The sequence below is a fragment of the Trichosurus vulpecula genome, chromosome 1 (assembly GCF_011100635.1).
Source record: "Trichosurus vulpecula isolate mTriVul1 chromosome 1, mTriVul1.pri, whole genome shotgun sequence".
Taxonomy (NCBI): Eukaryota; Metazoa; Chordata; class Mammalia; order Diprotodontia; family Phalangeridae; genus Trichosurus; species Trichosurus vulpecula.
In genome coordinates, this window is record NC_050573.1 from 6,021,965 (window position 1) to 6,043,282 (window position 21,318).

A 21,318-nucleotide genomic window follows, 5' to 3' on the forward strand; every position below is an offset into this window, starting at 1 on the left:
AGGGAAATCATAAGTGACTTAGTAAGCTTAACCTGTTTACATTCCTGCATGGGAAGATCACATTTGTAACTCATAAAACCTTTCCCATTATTAGAGTAGTTAGGAGTATAAATAGACAGAGGGTATGTATAGGTGTGAGTCAAACATGTATGGATGATATCTAAAAAAACATAAAATTAAGGGGTGAGAGAGGAATGTACTGGAAGAAAGAGGAAAGGAGAGGTAGAATAGGGTAAATAGGAAAGGAGAAGTAGGATGGGGTAAATTATCTCACATAAAAGAGGCAAGGAAAAGCTTTTACAATGGAGGGGAAGAGAAGGAAGGTGAGGGGAAGTGAGTGAAGCTTACTCTCATCATAATTGGCTCAGATTGGGAATAATGTATACACTTAATTGGGTATAGAAATCCATCTTACCCTACAGGAAGTAGGAGGGGAATGGGATAAGAGAAGTGAGGGCTGATAGAATGGAGCAGAGATTGGGGGAGGTGGTAGTCAGAAACAAAACACTTTTGAGGAGGGACATAGTGGAAAGGGAAAGATAATAGAATAAACTGAGGGAAGAGAATGGAGGAAAATACAAGTAGCAATAACTGTGAAAAATATTTTGTGGTAAGGTTCTTGAATTAGGGCCTCATTTCTCAAACGTATGGAAAACTTAGGCAAGTTTATGAAAATAAGAGCAACTCCCCAATTGATAACTGATTAAAATATATGATTAGTTTTCAGATGAGGTAATCAAAGCTACTTACATATAAAAATGCTCTCACTATTTGTTGGAGAAATGCAAAGTAAAAAAAAACCCACAATACTACCTAATAGGAAAGAAAAGGTAAATGAGAAATGTTGGAGGGCTCATGGGAAAAATGAGACATTCATTCATTGTTGATGGAGTTGGGAACTGATTCAACTATTCTGCAGAGCAACTTGGAACTATGACCAAAGGGCTATAAATCTATGCAAACAGTTCAATACCACTACTGCTTCTGTATCTTAGAAGAGATAGACAGCAAAAAGGAAAAGTTTCTATATTTACAAAAAAAATTATAGCAGCTCATGTTTGGGGGCAAAGGATTAGAAATTGAGGGGATACTCTTCAGTTGGGGAATAGCTTAACAGGTGGTGGTACATGACTATGATGGAATATTATTGTACTATAAGAAATGATAAAAAGACTTGCATGGGCTAATACAAAGTGAAATGTAATGTGCACAAAGTAACAGCAATATTGTAAGATTATCAGCTGTGAATGACTTAGCTGTTTTCAGCAATACAATGATCAAAGACAACTCTCCATCCCCAGAGAAAGAACTGATGGTGTCTGAATACAGACTGAAGCATACTTCTTTTTAAATTTTCTTTATTTCTCTTGATTTTTTGTCTATGTTTTCTTTCACAACATGACTATTATGGATAAGTTTTGCATGACTACAGATGTATGAACTATATCAATCTCCTTGGCTTTCAATGAAGGAGGGTTTTGAGGAAGTGAGGGAGAGAATTTGGAACTCAAAGTTTTAAAAACAAATGTTGAAAATTGTTTTCTACATGTAACTGGGGGGAAATTTTAAAAATACCAAAAAAAGAAAAAAAGTAAAATTAGATATGACAGACCTTTGGAGAAAAGTGAATGGGTACAGAAAGGAATAAAGCTTTTTCTCACAGAACATAGCACCTACACATAAATTGACCATGTAATAGGGGATACAAAACTAAAAAAAATCAAATGTAGAAAGGCAGATATATTAAATGTATTCTTTTCTCATCAGAATGAAATTAAAATCACATTCAATTTAGGACAGTGAAGAGATAAATTAAAAATTCATTGGAAATTATACAATCTAACACTAAAAATGTAAGTGGATCAAAGAACAAATCATAGAAACAATCATTTAATTAAAGAGAATGACAAAAATGAGAAAAAAAACCAACATTTGTGGGATGGAGCCAAAGCAGTACTTAGGGGAAATTTTATTTCTCTAAATTCTTGCATCATCAAAATTGGAAAAGAACAGATCAATGAATTAGGCATGCAACGACAACCAAAAAAGCCTAGAAAAAGAATAAATTAAAAATATTCAATTGAACACCAAATTGGAAATCCTGAAATCCAAAGGTGGGATTAATGAGTGAAAGTAAAAAAAATGTGCTGATAAAAAATCTGGAAGCTAGTTTTATGAACAAAAATATAAGCCATTGGTTAATTTAATTAAAAAAAGAAAGATCACCAAATATCCAATATTGAAAACTAAAAGAGTGCAATCATCACCAATGAAGAGGAAATTAAAAAAGTCATTAGATGATATTTTTTCCCAATTATATTCCATTAAATCTGGCAATCTGAGTGAAATCATTGAATATTTACAAAAATATAAATTATCCAGGTATTTCTGTTTTCAGCAAACAATTGCTTTTAAGTGGCTTAGAAAAAAATGGGTAAATACAAAGTTTGGGGGAAAATAAAATGCCTTTGGCAACAGTGTATTTAGAAATCCACAGCCTTTCTTCTAACAAACACAGCATATGGTTGAGAATGTATACTTTTACATGACTAATTTTTACATCGTTAAAATAACTGGCCTATTTAAGTATGTATTTAAGTGGTTCCTTTGTCTTCAGTTTTAGGGAGTTTGTTGAAGGCAGCCATGATGAATTCACTTATAATCATAGGCGTTCCCAGTTAGTAAAACAAATCCTGTAGTTTTATCCCTAAAGCTCACCTAATTTGAAATTACTGTAACTGATCCTCAAAATTTTTAAAAGTGCCAAGAAATTAATGTGTAATCATAAACAAAATGGAGATTGAAGTGCATTGAATCTCTTTAGTCATTTGAGGTTGAGGTAGTACAACATAACCAAGAAGGCTGTGTCTGTGGTGTTATAGGAGGCTGGTTAAAAATGGTAAGACAAAGCCATCAGTAACCCAGTTATTGGGTATGCATGATGCAGTTTGACTGTTTTCCTGCCACCCCCCACCCCCCCCCCCCCCGCCTAAACCGACTGACTTTTGTAGAGTTGTATCAAATGATAGTTTTTGTTTCTCATAGGCATAATCCAATTCTATGCTGATGAGGTCTTTGCATATAAGAAGGAAGTAAATAGGAAAGCTGAGTCAATTTTTGCCAATAATAATAGACGAGGAAAATGAATCTTCATACAAAACATGTCAAATGACAAAAGTTATTTTCATACTTAAAGTACAGTGCTGTGTAAAGTGAAAAATAACAAAATACTATTGAAAGTACTTGAAGATATTTAAAAAACTCAAAGGAAAAATATATTCGTATTCGGCTTGGTGCAATATTCTTAAAATTTGGAAGGCAAACCCTTAGGTTAGGAGATGACTATAAAATGAAAAATAATTTTTAAATCTAGAATTTCTGAACCAGCCATTTAGATCAGTCACCTTGCTCTGAAATAGAACAACATGCTAAAAGGCTAAATTATTGGAATGAGACGAATAATATAAATTATGCATTAAATATTACTTTACAATTACTGAGCCAGTACTATTAAAAACAGGATGGAAATTATTAAAATCTTAAGCAGAGAATGAATATGCAATGTCATGAGTTTTGCTGGTGCCACAAAAGTCTAAATATTTTTTCTTATGGTCACTGCTTTCAGAAATGCCAATTCTAAAATACTGTATATGTCATAGTTTTTATGATGAGATATTGCTTTATGACTGATTCAGAAGAATGATTTTTGTTTTAATAGTAACTGCATTTCATAGTGTGTGAATTGTAAATTTGAAAATGGAATCACGCTCCCAGCAATACATAGCATTGTTGCATACACTAATAAGGAACAATCCCCTGTTCCGAGAATAATTTTTGAATCCTAAACTAAAATTGTTGGTATGGTAGTAATTGCAAATTTGGTTTCTTTTAATAATTTTTAATCCTGTAAAGAATGCTTCTGTAAATATCCTTTTAATTAATAATTATAACATGAAAAGTGTTGTGTAGTTGCTGTATCCGAAAAGTTTTCCATACTCTTCACCTACAGATAATGAAAAATTCTTAGAAAATTTTGTAAAGACATTTTACAGTTGTGATGGAGTGCCATGAAATTAATACTTGCATTCCAAATTGCTGTAGTTTACATTTTTTCGTATGTCAAACTATGTGTGTACCATTTGTACTAGGAACACTGCAGAATGAGAATTATTCAAAGTCCATTGATTTTAATGTGTTTTGTTTTGTAAATGAAATTATAGTAATTTCTTACACATTTTTGGAAGATAATTATTATTTTTTTTTTAGGGACAAAATCTTTGCTCCTTTATTGTTAAAAGGCTCATAGCTTTAGAGCTGGAAGGGACCTCAGAGGCCATCTAGTCAATCCCCTGCATTTTATAGATAAGGAAACTCAAGTCCAAGGAGGATGTTATGGTTGAGGCACAAAATGATCCCCCACATAAATTTCAAGGTCAGATCTGACTCTTGCCTTATCCATGGGTTGCTTCCGAGACATGCCAAGGCTTTAGTTCTCTATGGACATCATTCAGTCTAATCAAGAGTACACCTGGTCTGGCAAAGACGACATCTTCCCTGAGTTCACCGTACTCCCGGTGACAGCAGACTCCTGGGTTGGTCTAAGCCAGTGGAACTGGGAACTTGGAGAAGCTCGCTTTGGGGTGAACTCTGGTAAACTGTAGTGAGCTTGGTTCAAGCTGCTGCTTGTATACTGCTAATCAACTCTAGGATTCTAAGGCTTGTTTCCTCTCTGTCATTCTGGAGGAGAGGGAAGCAAATGCAGTTCATCTGTTTGCCTGGAAAGTCTGCCCATACCTACCAGTAAAGTCTTGGTGTACCCAGTGCATTTCTTTATGATGGGCTTGGTATGAGGAACTCTCCTTAGTGTGGCCCTACCCACTGGATTAAGATGCACCAATGTCAATCAGCCTAGTCAAGAAAGAAGGTTAACTCCGCTACCTTCTTTATAAGTGTATTTTTGGTAGGAGAAACCCTTGGTGTCACATATAAGAAGCGCAGCTTTTTCAGAGCCAGGATCTCACAATAGGAGAGAAACCAAGAGTAGGCTTGGGTTAGGGGACAGAAGCTCAGTATCTTGGCTTTGTCTTGAATATTAATGGAAATATATTCTCTGATACATGACTACTACCCATTCGCAAATCTGAAGCACAGAGGGAAAGGAAAAGCTGCATCCTGGAGACATGCTATTCTCCAAGTTAGAGGAGGCATGGCACCAAGATTAGGTCTCAGCCAGAACAGGACACACAAGAGGGCACAGAACAAGCCATCAGATTAAAAAAAAAAACAACCAAAAAAAAAAACTAGGCCACAACAGGGTCATGTTCTATTCCCTGAAGCCAACCAGAATAACAGGCTAGAAATATGAAGGACATGAATAAATAGACGCATGTAACCAAGACTTCAGTCAGTTGCTGACTGGATTACGAATGATGTAAGACATATCCCTCATTTGAGCAATGGATGATTTGTGTTTCTTGTAAAGATATAAAAAGTGAACTTGCTTCTTTTCAAGTATTAAAAAAAATAAGTTAATTGAAAAAAAAAAGGTTCAAAGTGACCGAGGGTCCTGTCAGGTCTTTGCTTCATTTTCATTGTGCAAACACAGGAAAAAATTAAGGAAAACATATTCTCCTTTCCCAACTTAAAGTACTGAATAGTGTCAATAACTTTCTGTCCTGAGGCAGCCCTCAGTTGGGGTCTGAAACCTGGGACCTAGACCCCCTCGTCCCTCAAAGTCAGTATTTTCCAGTGTCAAAATAGTTGCAATTCAAAACAAAGGTGAAAGGTAGCACTCCCCAAGCCTGGGGTCCTTGCCACAGGGAAGGAAGTGTCTGGGCCATGGGATGCTTGGGCCACACACTCTAAATGAATGTTCTCTGAATCTTGTGGTGTTGGGTTGTTCCCTTAGGTACCCTCTTCACTTGTAGAGCTAACTCTGGAGACCTCCTTAGAGAGAGCTCTTAGTCACCATCCCTGACCTCCAAGATGGATGGCTAGACCCCAGCCTGACAATGGTATTTTTATTCTCTTGGGTATTTTCAGGGTGGGGTGTGTTTTTTAGGTTTCTTTCATGGGATTATAGGAAGAATAGGTAAAACTGCTGCTCCCTTTGGCTGCTTAGATTTCTCCGCAATAGGAAGTTAACTCCATAGTAGCAGTGACTTCAACAAAGAGGGAGTCTCTTCACTTCCTTCTCTAGTTGAACAGGTTAGTGGAGGAAATGGGAAAAGGATCAACTGTAGTCCATCTGGAAGGATAAAGGGTTTTCCATAATAAGTGGCAATCACTCTGTGCTCTTCCTTCTCCCCGTGCATGTATCTCAGGTGGGCCTCTTGAGCCGGATTCTCCAGGGTGGCCGGACTCTCCAGGGTGGCTGGACTCGCTCAGCTAAGCAACTTTGCTCAGGTTTTTCCCCAAAATGCATGAGGCTCAATTCTGCTGTTGAAGAGGCACATGGATACTTGAAAGTACGCTCTCAGAAAATGCCAGACCTTCTCAGATCTCTCAAGCTAGGGGTTTCTGGAGAACCCAGCCTAGGCCGAACGGCTACGAAAGACCAACCAGTGAGAGTGAGCAGATACTCAGGACCAGTTCATGTTGAAGCCTTTGGACAGCATGACGGCCTCCAGATCCTTGTCTTCTTCTTTTTCTCGAAGCCTCTGCTCTTCAAGCAGGGCCACCAGAGAGTCCCTCTGCTCCACCACCTCTAACATCTCGTTCAGAATCCTCTTCTCTTCCAATAGCTCTTCATCCGTCTTTAAGTGATCTTCCACAGCCATCCGTTCCCGGAGCTCCTGTTGTAATCGACTCTGCCGGTCTTCTAGCTCGAGTTCACGGGCGAATATCATAAGCTCCGACTCATAGCGCACCAAAGAATTTTTCTCTTGTACCAGCTTGAACCACTCTTGCATCAGCTTTGGATCATCCTTCTTCCCCATGCCTGCTTCTCCACGGAGAGCCTTTTCCACCGCAACTCCTCTCTCCTCTAGTTGCCTTTGCTTCTCTTCCACCTGCTCCAGCTGTCGTTGGATAATCTGGGCTCTATGTAATCGCTTGAGTTCTTCCTGCTTAGCTTGTCTCCGAGCAGCCTTCTGTATGCGCCTGGTCAGTCTGGCGTTGAGCTCCTCCTCAGTGTAGGTCCTCTGCTCTCGCTTGGACTTTTGGGAGAACCTCTCCAGGACATCATCACTGGAGAGATCAGAGTCCTCTGAGAAACTGAGATGTCGACGTAGTTGCAGCTCTGTTCTAACCATAGGAGACATCTTACGCTTCCCAGAGTCCACTGTGGCACCGCTGGATGGAGTGCTGGGGCACGATTTATTGTCTACCTTCTTCTTCTTGTCCTTCTTGTACCCTGAGAATACTGATTTCCATAAAGACTTAGGCTTGGCAGCTGATTCCTCCAGGACATTCCCACTGGGTTTTTCTAGTGGCCGGCCCTCATTCTTGGACTTCTTCTCTTTCTTGCTCTTTCGAGGGGAGAAGAGTGAAGATCTTTTCTTGCTTTTTCCACTAGAACCCTCAGAGGATGTGACAGAGCCATCAGGGCCTCCTGAATCGGATGGAGGGGAAAAGAACTCCTCACTGGTTGCTTCGTGCTTTAGGGTGGGCACCTCAGATCTTCTGAGGGCTGACTGCTTTAGGGGTTCTGAGACCAGCTGCTCTCTCACCTTGGAAGGCAAGGACGCTGCTTTGCTTGAGATCCTAGAGGTTCCAGCCACAGTGGAAGCTGTCATCTTGGAAGATAATTATATAAGAACTTTTGTATCTGCTTCTAGATGCAATGTGTAAATAAAAAATTTCATTCACAAAATTAAAAAAAATTCTGATATTTAAAAATAAATTGCCTAACATTACATTTATATTTGTCTCTAGTTAATTCTTGGACTCTTTTCAGTTGAGGAAAAATTGAGCTAACTGAAAAATTTTGGGTAAAGAAACAACAGATTATAGTATATTGTCTCTGATAATTTATGGATGATGAGCCATGAATAAATTTTTCATGCTATTGAAACAGTTTTCCTATTCAGTTTCATTTAATTTCATTTAATGACTTCAAAGACAGCTCACAGTCTCCAGCTCATGGATCATATGTTGTGCAGGACAGGTCTAATGTCTCTGAATAAATGAGAAATAGTTTCAACTAGTTAAAGTATCCAATCTACAATGTAATTGTTTAGTTTCGACCCTAAATTTACACATTCATCATGATCGTATTCTTAGAGCTCATATTTTCCCATGTTTCTTTCACATCCAGATCACTTTTGGGCCATTTGATGCCATCCTAAGTGACAAGGCTCAATTTCCTTCCCTTTACCAGATGGCCTCCAGGGACTCTTCCCTACATAAAGGTCTGGTCAGACTGATGACTCATCTTGAGTGGACATGGGTAGGTCTGGTGACAGTGGATGATCTAAGAGGTGAGGAATTCCTTCGGGCAATGACATTGGAGATGGCAAATAATGATGTCTGTGTGGCCTTCACAGAGAAGATCCCTGTCAGTGAAAGAAGACATTCAGAATCACAGGTGGCATTCATTCCCAGGATCATGGTGTCATCATCCAAAGTCATTTTTGTTCATGGTGACACAGATTCATTAATGATTTTGAGATATTCACAAATGTCTCCTATCCCAAATTTCAAGGTTTGGGTCACTACCTCTCACTGGGACATTACCATGAGACCACAATATACTGATGGTTATAATTTTCATGGGGCTCTTACATTTTCACACCTAACAAGTGACATTCCAGGTTTTAAGGCATTTCTCAGATCTGTGAACCCTACTAAATACTCAGAGGATATTGTACTGAAAGAATTCTGGCAAGCAACATTCACATGTACAGATACACTCGAAAAGCTCAAGCAAGAGACATGTTCACCAAATGCTTCCTTGGAGACCTTGCCTTTGCTTTACTTTGACATGACAATGTCTGACTTAAGTTACAGCATCTACAATGGTGTGCATGCTGTGGCTTGGACTCTTCATGAAATGTTCTTGATGAAAGCAAAAGAAAGATCCATGATAGAGGGAGAAAGCTGGGTGCCTCATCCTTGGCAGGTAATATTCCTTAAATGTTGTGTGTTTTCCACTGCCAAGCAATGGTAACCTGACCAGGAAGTACATTGCTCAGGATTCTCTCAAAGTATATTTAAGGTGGAAATATGTCCATCAACAAAGATTTACTTAGTGCCTACTATGTATCAGGCACTGTGTTAAGGGCTGGAGATACAAAGAGAGGTAAAAGACAGCTTCTCATCTCAAGTAATTTAGTCTAATAGAGGGCATAATATGCAAATGAATGTATCAGGGCAAGATATATGAAGCATAAATTTGTAATAATCAAGAGAGGGAAGGCATTAAAATTATAAAGAACATCCTACAGAATATGTGGTTTTACCTGAGACTTGAAAGAAATTAGGCAAATTGGATACATAGATGAGCAGGGAGTACATTCCAGGCATGAAATATAACCACAATCCCTGAATCCGACAAATGATGTGTTTTATTTGAAGAACAGCAAGGATGCCTGTGTCACTGGCTACCATAATATCTTTTGAAAAGTAGGAGACAAGTTATGGGGGACTTTGAAGTAAAAAAAAGAAGGTTTCTTACTTGATGCTGGAGGTTATAGTCACTGGAATTTATCAGCGATAAAGTCAGAAAATCATTTTGACAGCTGAGTGGAGAAAAAAATTATAGTGGGGAGATACTTGTGCTAGGCACATCAACCATCTCACTATTGCAGTAGTACAGGCTTAAAGTGATAAGGGCCTAAACCAATGTAGCTGAAATGTCAAAGTAGAGAAGATGACAAGTATGATAGATGTTATGAATGTAAAATCAACAGAATTTGGAACAGAATGGATATGAGTGTATAAGACAGAATGGGGAGTCAAGGGTGATACCTAAGTTGGGAAACTGGGTGACTAGTCATACTCTCTAAGTACTAAGAAAGTTAAAAGGAAGGGAGGTTTGGAGGGCGAAGAAGATAGTTCCATTTTGAACATGTGGAATTTAAGATGTCTACAGGAAAACCAGTTATTTTAAATGATTTATTGATATTTTCTATTTTTACATTGTTATGCTATCCTATAACTCCCTCCCCAAATCCTTTCTTAAATCCATATCATGACAAATAGAATTCTTTTAGAGAGAAAAGATGAATCAGCACAGTTGATTGATAAATTGAAAAAGTCCGAAAACCAGTGTATAACACCTGTGGACTTTTTACTACCTTGAATTAGTAGTTTTGGGGGTGTGTTCTTATGTCTCTTTGTTCCGAGTCCTTCTTGATACTTATTTTGTTATATTTACTTTTGATTTTGGGGGGGGTGGGGATCCACTGTTGTTTTCAATTACATTGTTGTGACAACTGTGTATATTGTTTTCTTGGCTCTGCTTATTTCACTCTGTATCACTTCATGACTGCTTCCTTTAATCCATCCTCCCTTTTATTACATCCTTTTAATCTCTTCTTCTTCTGCTTTCCTTTTGGGTAAGATAGATTTCCTTACCCAACATTTTGTATGTATTCTTCCCTCTTTGAGTCAATTCCTACGAGATTGAAATTCAGGTGTTCTCCCACCCATTCTTCCAGAGTAAAATCTCATCTTCGCATGCCTCTTTTAAGTGAGAATATTTTCCCTTTCTTCTCCTCATTTCCCCCTTCTCCCAGTGTGTAACGTTTTCTCAACCCTTCATTTCTGAATCATTCCAACATAATCAATTCAAACTCATGCCCTCTATCTATGCAGACTCCTTGTAATTGTTCTACAGTGATAAGATTTCAGGAGTTACATGTATCACCTTCCCTTATAGAAATGTAAACAGTTTGACCTTAGTGAATTTCCTATGATTTCTCTTTCATCTCTTCCTTTTGAAGCTCTTCTTGGATATTGTGTCTGAATGTCTAATTTTCTATTCAGCTCTGGCCTTTTATCAAGAATGTTTGAAATCCTCTATTTCATGAAATGTCCATTTGATTCCTGAGGTACTGTATTCAGCTTTGCTGGGTAAGATATTCTTGGTTGTATTCTTAGCCCCTTGGCCTTACAGAAAATCATATTCCAAGCCTTCATCCCCTTTATTATGAAAGCTGCTAAATCTTGTGGGGTTCTGGCTGTGGCTCCCTGATATCTAAACTATTTGTTTCTGGCTAGGTATAATATTTTCTCTTTGATCTGGGAGCTCTGGAATTTGACTATAATATTCTTGGGCATTTCATTTTTAGATCTCTTTCAGGATGTGATAAGTTGTTTTCTTTTTTCAATTTCTACTTTGTCGATTGGTTCTAAGAAATATATTGTTAATTTTCCTAATATTGAACCAAGCCTGGGGCAGAGCCAAGATGGCAGCTGGAAAGCAGGGACTTGTGTGAGCTCCCCCCCAGGTCCCTCCAAAAACCTATGAAAATGGCTCTGAACAAATTCTAGAACTGCAGAACCCACAAAATAGCAGAGGTAAGCAGGGCTCCAGCCCCGGACAGCCTGGATGGTTGCTGGGTAAGGTCTATCGCACAGAGAGCTGGGAGCAGAGCAGAGCAGAGCCCAGCATGGGCGGTGGCAGGACCAACCAGACTGGGAACTGGCGGAACAGGGCTTAGTGCCCTGAATCAGTGAGCTGTGGCAGTTACCAGACTTCTCAACCCACAAATAACAAAGACAACAGAGAAGGTTAGTGGGAAAACCTGCGGGGGACAGGAAAGGAGTTCACAGTTTGGCCACCATCCCGGGGGCAGCCGGGGTGGAGCAGCTACAGAACTACAGCTGCAGTTGCTTTCGGCCCCAGGCCCACCTGCTGGAAGGAATTAAGTGGCGGATCAGAGCAGGAGTGCAGAGCCTGCTTAAGATTTGTGTCAGGTCTGGGTTGGCGGTTCTTGAGGAAGGAGGAGTGCTGGTGTGGCAGAGCTGGCTGTATAGAAATAGCTCTGAAAACAACAGCACATCCCCTCAAGCTTGGAACAAAGTACTTTCTACTCTACAAGCAGTCATACCCTGATGAAAAACTCAAGGGTCAAAATAGTTGTCTGGGAACATGGCCAGGCAGCAAAAACAGACTCAGATTCAGACTCAGAGTTTGGAATCTTTCTTTGGTGACAAAGAAGACCAAAACATATAGCCAGAAGAAGTCAACAAAGTCAAAGAGCCTACAACAAAAGCCCCAAGAAAAACATGAACTGGTCTCAGGCCATGGAAGAGCTCAAAAAGGATTTGGAAAAGCAAGTTAGAGAAGTAGAGGAAAAATTGGGAAGAGAAATGAGAGTGATGTGAGAAAACCATGAAAAACAAGTCAATGACTTGCTAAACGAGACCCAAAAAATACTGAAGAAAACAACACCTTAAAAAATAGACAAATGGCAAAAGAGCTCCAAAAAGCCAATGAGGAGAAGAATGCCTTGAAAGGCAGAATTAGCCAAATGGAAAAGGAGGTCCAAAAGACCACTGAAAAAACTACTACCTTAAAAATTAGATTGGAGCAAGTGGAGACTAGTGACTTTATGAGAAATCAAGATACTATAAAATAGAACCAGAGGAACGAAAAAGTGGAAGACAATGTGAAATATCTCATTGGAAAAACCACTGACCTGGAAAATAGATCCAGGAGAGATAATTTAAAAATTATTGGACTATCTGAAAGCCATGATCAAAAAAAAGAGCCTAGATATCATCTTTCAAGAAATTATCAAGGAGAACTGCCCTGATATTCTAGAGCCAGAGGGTAAAATAGAAATTGAAAGAATCCACCGATTGCCTCCTGAAAATGATCCCAAAAAGAAAACTCCTAGGAATATTGTTGCCAAATTCCAGAGCTCCCAGATCAAGGAGAAAATACTGCAAGCAGCCAGAAAGAAACAATTTTAGTATCATTGAAACACAATCAAAATAATACAAGATCTAGCAGCTTCTATATTGAGGGATCGAAGGGCTTGGAATATGATATTCCAGAGATCAATGGAGCTAGGATTAAAACCAAGAATCACCTATCCAGCAGAACTGAGTATCATGCTCCAAGGCAAAATATGGATTTTCAATAAAATAGAGGACTTTCAAGCTTTCTCAATGAAAAGACCAGAGATGAATAGAAAATGTAACTTTCAAACACAAGAATGAAGAGAAGCATGAAAAAGTAAACAAGAAAGAGAAATCTCAAGGGACTTACTTAGTTGAACTGTTTTGTTTACATTCCTACATGGAAAGATGATGTGTATGATTCATGAGACCTCAGTATTAGGGTAGCTGAAGGAAATATATATATGTATTTGTATATGTATATGTATATGTATATGTATATGTATATGTATATGTATATGTATATGTATATGTATATGTATATGTATATAGACAGAGGGCACAGGGTGAGTTGACTATGAAGGGATGATATCTAAAAAAATAAAATCAAATTAAGGGATGAGAGGGGAACATATTGAGAGAGGGAGAAAGGGAGAGATAGAATGGGGTAAATTATCTCACATAAAAGTGGCAAGAAGAAGCAGTTTTGTAGGAAGGGAAGAGGGGGCAGGTGAGGGGGAATGAGTGAATGTTGCTCTCATCGGATTTGACTTGAGGAGGGAATAACATACACACCCAACTGGGTATCTTACCCCACAGGAAAGAAGGAGGAAGAAGATAAAAAAGGGGGGACAATAGAAGGGAAGGCAGATGGGGGAGGAGGTAATCAAAAGTAAACACTTTCAAAAAGGGACAGGCCCATGGGAGAAAATTGAATAAAGGGGGATAGGTTAGGAAGGAGCAAAATATAGTTAGTCTTTCACAACATGAGTATTGTGGAAAGGTTTTACATAATGATACTCATGTGGCCTATGTTGAATTGCTTGCCTTCTTAGGGAGGGTGGGTGGGGATGGAAGAAGGGAGAGAATTTGGAACTCAAAGTTTTAAAAACAGGTGTTCAAAAAAAATTTGTGCATTCAACTAGGAAACAAGATACATAGCCAATGGGGCATAGAAATTTTTCTTGCCCTACAAGAAAGTAAGGGAAAATGGGATGGAGGGGAGTGGGGTGACAGAAAGGAGGGCTGACTGGGGAACAGGGCAACCAGAATATATGCCATCTTGGAGTGGGCGGGAGGGTAGAAATGGGGAGAAAATTTGTGATTCAAACTCTTGTGAAAATCAATGCTGAAAAGTAAATATGTTAAATAAATTAAATAAAAATAATTGAACCAAGACTGAATTTGTGAAATTATAGCTATATTCTCCTTGTTATTATTTTATTTATTTTTTCATAAATATTCATTAGTGAGATTAGTCCATAGTTTTCATTCTCTGCTTTTGTTCTCTTTGTCTTAAGCATCAAAAGTGTATTTATGCCACAGAAGGAATTTTGTAGGATTGTTTTTAAACCTGTCTTCCCAAAGAATTTGTGTAATGTTGGAATTAGTTTTTCATTAATATTTGGTAGAAGTCATGTGCAAATAATATGGTCTTGTTGTTTTGTCTTAGGGAGATAATTTATGGTTTATTCAAGTACTTTTTTTCTAAAGTAGTTATTTCAGTATTCTATTTCTTCTCTTATTCTGGGCAATTTATGTTTTTCTAAATATTTATCATACTCATTTTGATTATTAGTTTTGTTGGAATATAGTTCAAATAGTTTTCAATAACTGCTTTAATTTTTTTAACTGGTGGTGCACTCATCCTTTTCATTTTTGGAAACAGGCATTTTGGTTTTCGTCTTCTTTATTTAATCAAGTTAGCCAGTTGGCAAATTCCAGATGACAGAGCACATGGAGTATCCCACCTGACCTTTCCTAACATTCCCCTCCAAAAAACTTTTAATAATATCTCAAACCAAATTTTGAAGTAGAAGAGCCAACAAAAAGATGGAGTAAGATCTTTTACCAGCCTGAGACAAACTTTGGAGCTCAGTAGGAAAGATCTGTAACACTAGGATGGGGCCTGGACTGGAGCAAAAGTAGCACCAGAACCAGCAGTTAGCCTTGGAAGTATGACAGTGGTAGCAGCAGCAAAAACAGCAGTTTCTAGAGTTCAAAGCCCAGAGACAGCAAAAGCATCTGACAACATCAGAAAGAGATTACTGGAGATCTTTTGCTGGTACTTGGTGAAGATAGTGGAGTTGGCAACTCTATTGACCACATACAGTTCTGTGTCAACGTTCCAGGAAGAGACACATGCTTGTGATTGGTTACAAGGGAGCAAGGCCCACCATCAAAGTTCCACAACAGGGCAGAGAGCTAATACTTGCTGGTGAAAGACTTGCTAGTAACAGCTGCAATGCTTTTTTTTTCTTTTTTTATTATTTTAGACTCAAACACCAAAACTCAAATACACAACAGAGAAAAGAAAAAGAATGTATATCATAAGCTTGTATATCATAAACTTAAATATTTAAACTTAAATACAAAGTCAGAAAAGAAAAGGATGTCATGTGCACAGCAGAACATAAGAGGATACAAAATATATAGCAATAAATTTCCATTTCAAGAAAGCCTGTGTACTTTTTACTTTGTTCTTTTTTCCCCCTTTCTCCCCCCCCAACCCCCTGGCAAGACTACAATTAAGTGCAGATACATACATATACATTATATATTATATATGTATGTGTGTGTATACACACACACACACACACAGACAGACATATATATGTATATATACATACATACATAGACATATGCTTCCCTTAACAAATTCTACTCCTGATCTTTATTTTTATGTTTGCATGTCTCTTATTTCCTGTGATCCTGACTCCTCTACTTTACTTCTACCCACTACCTTGCCCTCCTATTACTTAACCCATCCCTCTCCAAAAATCTCTCCCTTATCTTCCCATTCCCATAAATCTAAACACCCTTCTGTACCCCCTTTTACCTTATTCCCTCACCCTCCCCTACAGAGATCCCTCCCTTTTCCTCGTCCCTCCCTATCCCCTTAACATTTTATTTCTTTGTGAATTTGGAAGACTTTTATACTCGTGTGTATATGTGTGTGTGTTTGTGTGTGTGTGTGTTTTCTTTCCTCTTGAACACATTCCTGATGAAAGTAGCTTTCCATAACTAACATTCCTCCCTCATCTAATTCCTCTGTGTCAGTTCTTCCTCTTGTAGTGCATTTGTATAAGATACTTGCTCTTTTAGCTGTTCCTAAATGGTTTTACTTTTTAAAGTCATATCATATTCAGGTCTACCTCAATCTTTCTTATGAACTACCTCATTACTAATAACAATCTTAGACATACATTTTACAAACATAAAAAGTAAACAGTCTGTTCTTACTGAATCTCTTGTAAGTACTCTTTGGTATGTACCTTATATTCCTCTTGGTGCTGGTGTGTTAAATCTTTTATTAAATTCAGCTTTGTGATAATTTTTAAACAAAGTCCTGAAAGTCTGACAATTGATTAAATGCCTATTTCTTTTTCTTTCAAGATTATGCTTAGCTTTGCTGGGTATGATATTTTTGGCCAAAATCCAAATTCTTTGCTTTTCGATAATTTGTGTTCTAAGACCTGTGGTATTTTAGTGTCACCACTGCTAGGACTTTTGTGATTTTAATTGTGGCACTACCATATTGAAATTGTCTGTTTCTTGTTATTAATATTTTATCCTTGAGTGGGGTGTTTAAGAATTTGATTATAGTGTTCCTGTGAGTTTTCCTCATTGGCTCTCTTTCAAGTGGTGATCAATGGATTTTTTTTTTTCTATTTCCACTTTCTCCTCTTCTTCTAATGCTTCGGGACAATTTTCTTTAATTATTTCTTGTATTATTGCATCAAGATTTTTTGATCATAGCTTTAAGGCAGTCACATTATTCTTAGGTTATCTCTTTTTGAGCAATTCTTTGGATTAGTTGGTTTTCTTATAAGATGTTTCACATTCTCTTCTATCTTTTCATTCTTTATATTTTGTTTTATTATTTATTGATCTCTTATAATTCACTGGCTTCCCCTTACCCATTTCTCATTTTCAAGGTGGCATTTTTTCCCTTAAAATTATGGATCTCCTTTTTTAATTGGTTGACTTTTTCAATAATCTTCTTGTTTTTCTTTGATCTTTTTTTTTTAGTTTTTCCTCAATCTCTCTCATTTGATTCTTAATGTCTTTTAAAAGTTCTTTTATTAATTCTTTTGGGGCAAGTGACCTTTTTACATTACTCTTTGGGGTAGAAGAGGGTTTCTTAGCTTCAATATCTTCCTCTGAAGATGAACCTTGGTATTCTCTATTCCTATGGTAACTCTCTGTGGTTGAATTTTTTCTCCTTTGTATTTTTCTCATAGTAGTAGCTTAATTTTTGTAATCACCTCTAGTCCTGGGGTTTGGGGGATGGTGCCTATGGCCTCAGATCTTCAGTCCTCTGCTCTAGCCTGGAACCAAAGCCAAACCTCTGGTGTCCTGTAAGTGCCCACAGTCAGTAGCATACCCATGACACTGCTTCTGAACTCACCAGATGTGTGCTGGTTCCTTCTTGTCCAGGGCTGCATCTCCATAGCACACACAGCTTCAAGATTTAGAGGAGAGCTAGCAAATGTGGCTGCAGCAGGATAGGAGCCCTTCTTAGGTAAAGAATAGGAAAATAGTGACCACACCACTCCCCAGATCATAACACCTTGGACACATGGAAAACTTGCCTACTCCCACAACTAGCTCTTAAAACAGTGTCATGGAAAAGCCTGGAGCTTGGTACAGTGCCTCTCCCCCACCCCAGTTGAACAAAGTCTAACTTTAACAGAAATTTCAAAGTCAAGAATTAGGGTGGAAAATAAGCAAACAACAACAAAAAAGACCATAAAATGCTACTATAGTTGCATGGAAGACTAAGACATATGCTCAGAAGACAACAATGTGAAAATAACCACAATCTAAGCCTCAGAGAAAACTTCCAATTGAATCCAAGCCCAATAAGAATTCCTGAAAAAGCTAAAGGAAAAAAAAATTAAGTGTGGTAGAGGAAAAATCGAGAATAAAAATGAGAGTGATGCAATAAAATGATGAAAAGATAACTAGCCATTTGGGAAAAGAGGCACAAAATTACGGGAAAAATACTTTAAAACAGAATTGGTTTAAGAGTTTTAAAAAGGCATAAAAATTCACCAAAGAGAACTCCTTTAAAATCAGAATTGCTATTTGTCTTTTATTTGTTTTTTAAAAATTTTTCTGGTTGTCTTTTACTCTTGAAAAGGACCAATGACATTGGGAAGGTGATGTATTGGCCTGCAAGTGAATTTGATTTAAGCGATGCAGGTTTCTACAAAGTCATCAGCCTCACTCTCTTTTCCAGGGTCATTTGAGTCTAGTGTCAAGACATAGGCCAGGGTGACTGGGAATGACCCCAGAACTTTTTAAACTAGGGTATTTACCAGGTCTCATTTTGTCTGAAGCAACACCCATTCAGTGATTTAAGACTAGGTAAGCAGTGAGACAAAAGATGGTCTAGTTTGCCTACTCAAAAAAAAATCATACTGTGAAGGGTTTTCTGGCCAGAATGGCAACTGGTGAAATTTACCCTCACTTTGTGCCATCAAAACCCAAACACTGACCAAATGAAGCTTGGGCTAGGTAATATCATGGGCCAATCAGTAAGATCCAGAGTGATTTGGAGTTAATGCATGGTCAAACAGCTCCATTTGAGTAGAACAATTGAAAAAGAAAGTACATAAATTCAGTGAATGAAATAATTCCACCTCTATAAGCCATCAATAAACAATGAAAACAACATCAAAAATGAATAAATTATCCAATATATTTATTAATTCGATAGTTTTCTTGGTTTCAATTTTATTAATCTCTCCTTTGATTTTCAGTATTTCTAATTTGGTATTTAATTGGGGGTTTTCAATTTGCTCTTTTTCTAGCTTTTTCAGCTGTCTGCCCAGATCATTGATCTCCTCTTTCCCTATTTTATTCATGTAGGCATTTAGAGATATAAAACTTCCCCTAAGAACTGCTTTTGCTGTATCCCATAAGTTTTGGTATGTTGTTTCATTATTGTCATTCTCTTGAATGAAATTATTAATTGTTTCTCTGGTTTGTTCTTTGGCCCACTCACTCTTTAGAATTAAATTATTTAGTTTCCAATTAGTTTTTAGCTTATTTTTCCATGGTACTTTATTAAAAATGATTCTTATTGCATCATGATCTGAAAAGGATGCATTGACTACTTCTGCTTTTCTGCACTGGATTGTGAGGTTTTTATGCCCTAGTACATGGTCAATTTTTGAGTATGTGCCATGTACTTTTGAGAAAAAAGTATATTCCTTTTTATCCCCATTCAGTTTTCTCCAGAGGTCTATCATATGTGCCTTTTCTAAAATTCTGTTTACCTCCTTAACTTTTTTCTTATTTATTTTGAGGTTAGATTTATCAAGTTCAGAAAGGGGGAGGTTGAGGTCTCCCAATATTATAGTTTTGCTGTCTATTTCTTCCTGTAACTCCCTTAACCTCTCCTCTAAGAATTTGTATGCCTTACCACTTGGTGCATATATGTTAAGCAATGATATTGCTTCATTGTTTATGGTGCCTTTTAGCAGGATATAATGTCCTTCCTTATCTCTTTTAATTAGATCTATCTTTACTTTTGCTTTGTCTGAGATTAGGATTGCTACACCTGCTTTTTTTACTTTAGCTGAGGCACAATATATTTTACTCCAGCCTTTTACCTTAACCCTATGTGTATTCCCCTGTTTCAGATGCGTTTCTTGTAAACAGCATATTGTAGGATTATGGTTTTTAATCCATTCTGCTATCTGCTTCTGTTTTGTGAGAATGTTCATCCCCTGCACGTTCAGGGTTATGATTTCTATCTGTGTCTTTTTCTCCATCCTAATTCCCCCTGTTTATGCTTTTATTTCTCCCTTTCCCCTTCTCCTCCCCAACAAAGTTTTGCTTTTGACCGCCGCTTTCCTCAGTTAACCCTCCCTCTTTATTCCCCTCCCTTATCTTACCGTTACCCACTTGCTACTTCTCCTCACCCTTCTGAGCACCCCCTCCCTTCTTTCCCCCCTTCCCCTCCCACTTCCCGTAGGACAAGTTAGATTTCTAAACTTATCAGAGTATGTTATTCCCTTCTTGAACTAGATCAGATGACAGTAAAGCTCAAATACTGCTCTTCTCCCTCCCTTCTTTCCCTCTACTATAATATGTTTTTTTGCCACTTCCTTTGGTGTAATTTACCCTTTTCTACAACCTCCTTACCACTTCCCTCATAGCCCTCCCTTTATATCTCTTATTTATATTTTATATCTTTACATCAGTTAATTTATACAGGCATTCACAACCTATGTATATCCCTTTCATTTGTCATAATAGTTGTACCATTCACAAGAATGACTTATATATGTATATGTATATATATATGTATATATATATATATATATATATATATATATATATATATATATATATATATATATATATATATATATATATAAAACATACATAAGATGATATAATCCCACATAAAGATGTAAACAACCTAAGCTTATTGGTTAATGAGGTTTGTGGGGTTTTCCCCCCTGGTTACCTTTTTATGTATCTTTTGAGGTTTGTATTTGGAGATCAAATTTTCCATTGAGTTCTGGCCTTTTCATCAGGAAGGTCTGGAATTCCCTTATTTCATTGAATGTCCATCGCCTTGCCTGGAAAATTATGCTTAGTTTTGCTGGGTAGTTGATCCTTGGTTGTAGTCCCAGCTCCTTTGCCCTTCGGAATATCATATTCCAATTTCTCCTGTCTTTTAATGTGGAAGCTGAGAGATCCTGCGTGATCCTGACTGTAGTTCCACGATATTTGAATTGCTTCTTTTTGGCTGCTTGCAGTATTTTCTCCTTCAGTTTATAGCTCTGAAATTTGGCTATAATATTTCTTGGTGTTTTCAGTTTGGGATCTCTTTCAGGGGGTGATCGGTGAATTCTTTCAATGACTATTTTGCCCTCTGGTTCTACGACCTCTGGGCAGTTGTCTTTGATAATTTCTTCGAAGATACTGTCAAGGCTCCTTTTTTCATCGTGGATTTCCGGTAGACCAATAACTCTCAAATTGTCTCTCCTGGATCTATTTTCCAGGTCAGTTGTTTTGCCAATCAGATATTTCACATTTTTTTCTATTTTTTCATTCTTTACGTTTTGTTTTATTACTTCTTGATGCCTCATAGATTCATTAGCTTCCACTTGCTCAAGTCTAATTTTAAATGAGTTAGTGTTTACATTTTGCTTTTGAGCCTCCATTTTCAATTGGTTGATTTCACCTCTCAGGGTGTCCTTTTCTCTCTCTAGATTCTGAATCTCCGTAGCCATTTCGCCAATCTTATTCTTTAGGGACTTGATTTCATCAGTGGATTTTTTC

The 21,318-nt window shown here is 37.6% G+C and overlaps 1 protein-coding gene across 1 annotated transcript in view; it reads left to right on the forward strand.

The window, feature by feature from the left end:
• LOC118845862 (vomeronasal type-2 receptor 26-like) overlaps positions 1–21,318 on the forward strand; it is a 62,224-nt gene that overhangs the window by 21,048 nt on the left and 19,858 nt on the right. The window contains 1 exon segment of the mRNA XM_036753973.1: positions 8,258–9,061. Coding sequence (XP_036609868.1) covers positions 8,258–9,061 — 804 coding nt within the window.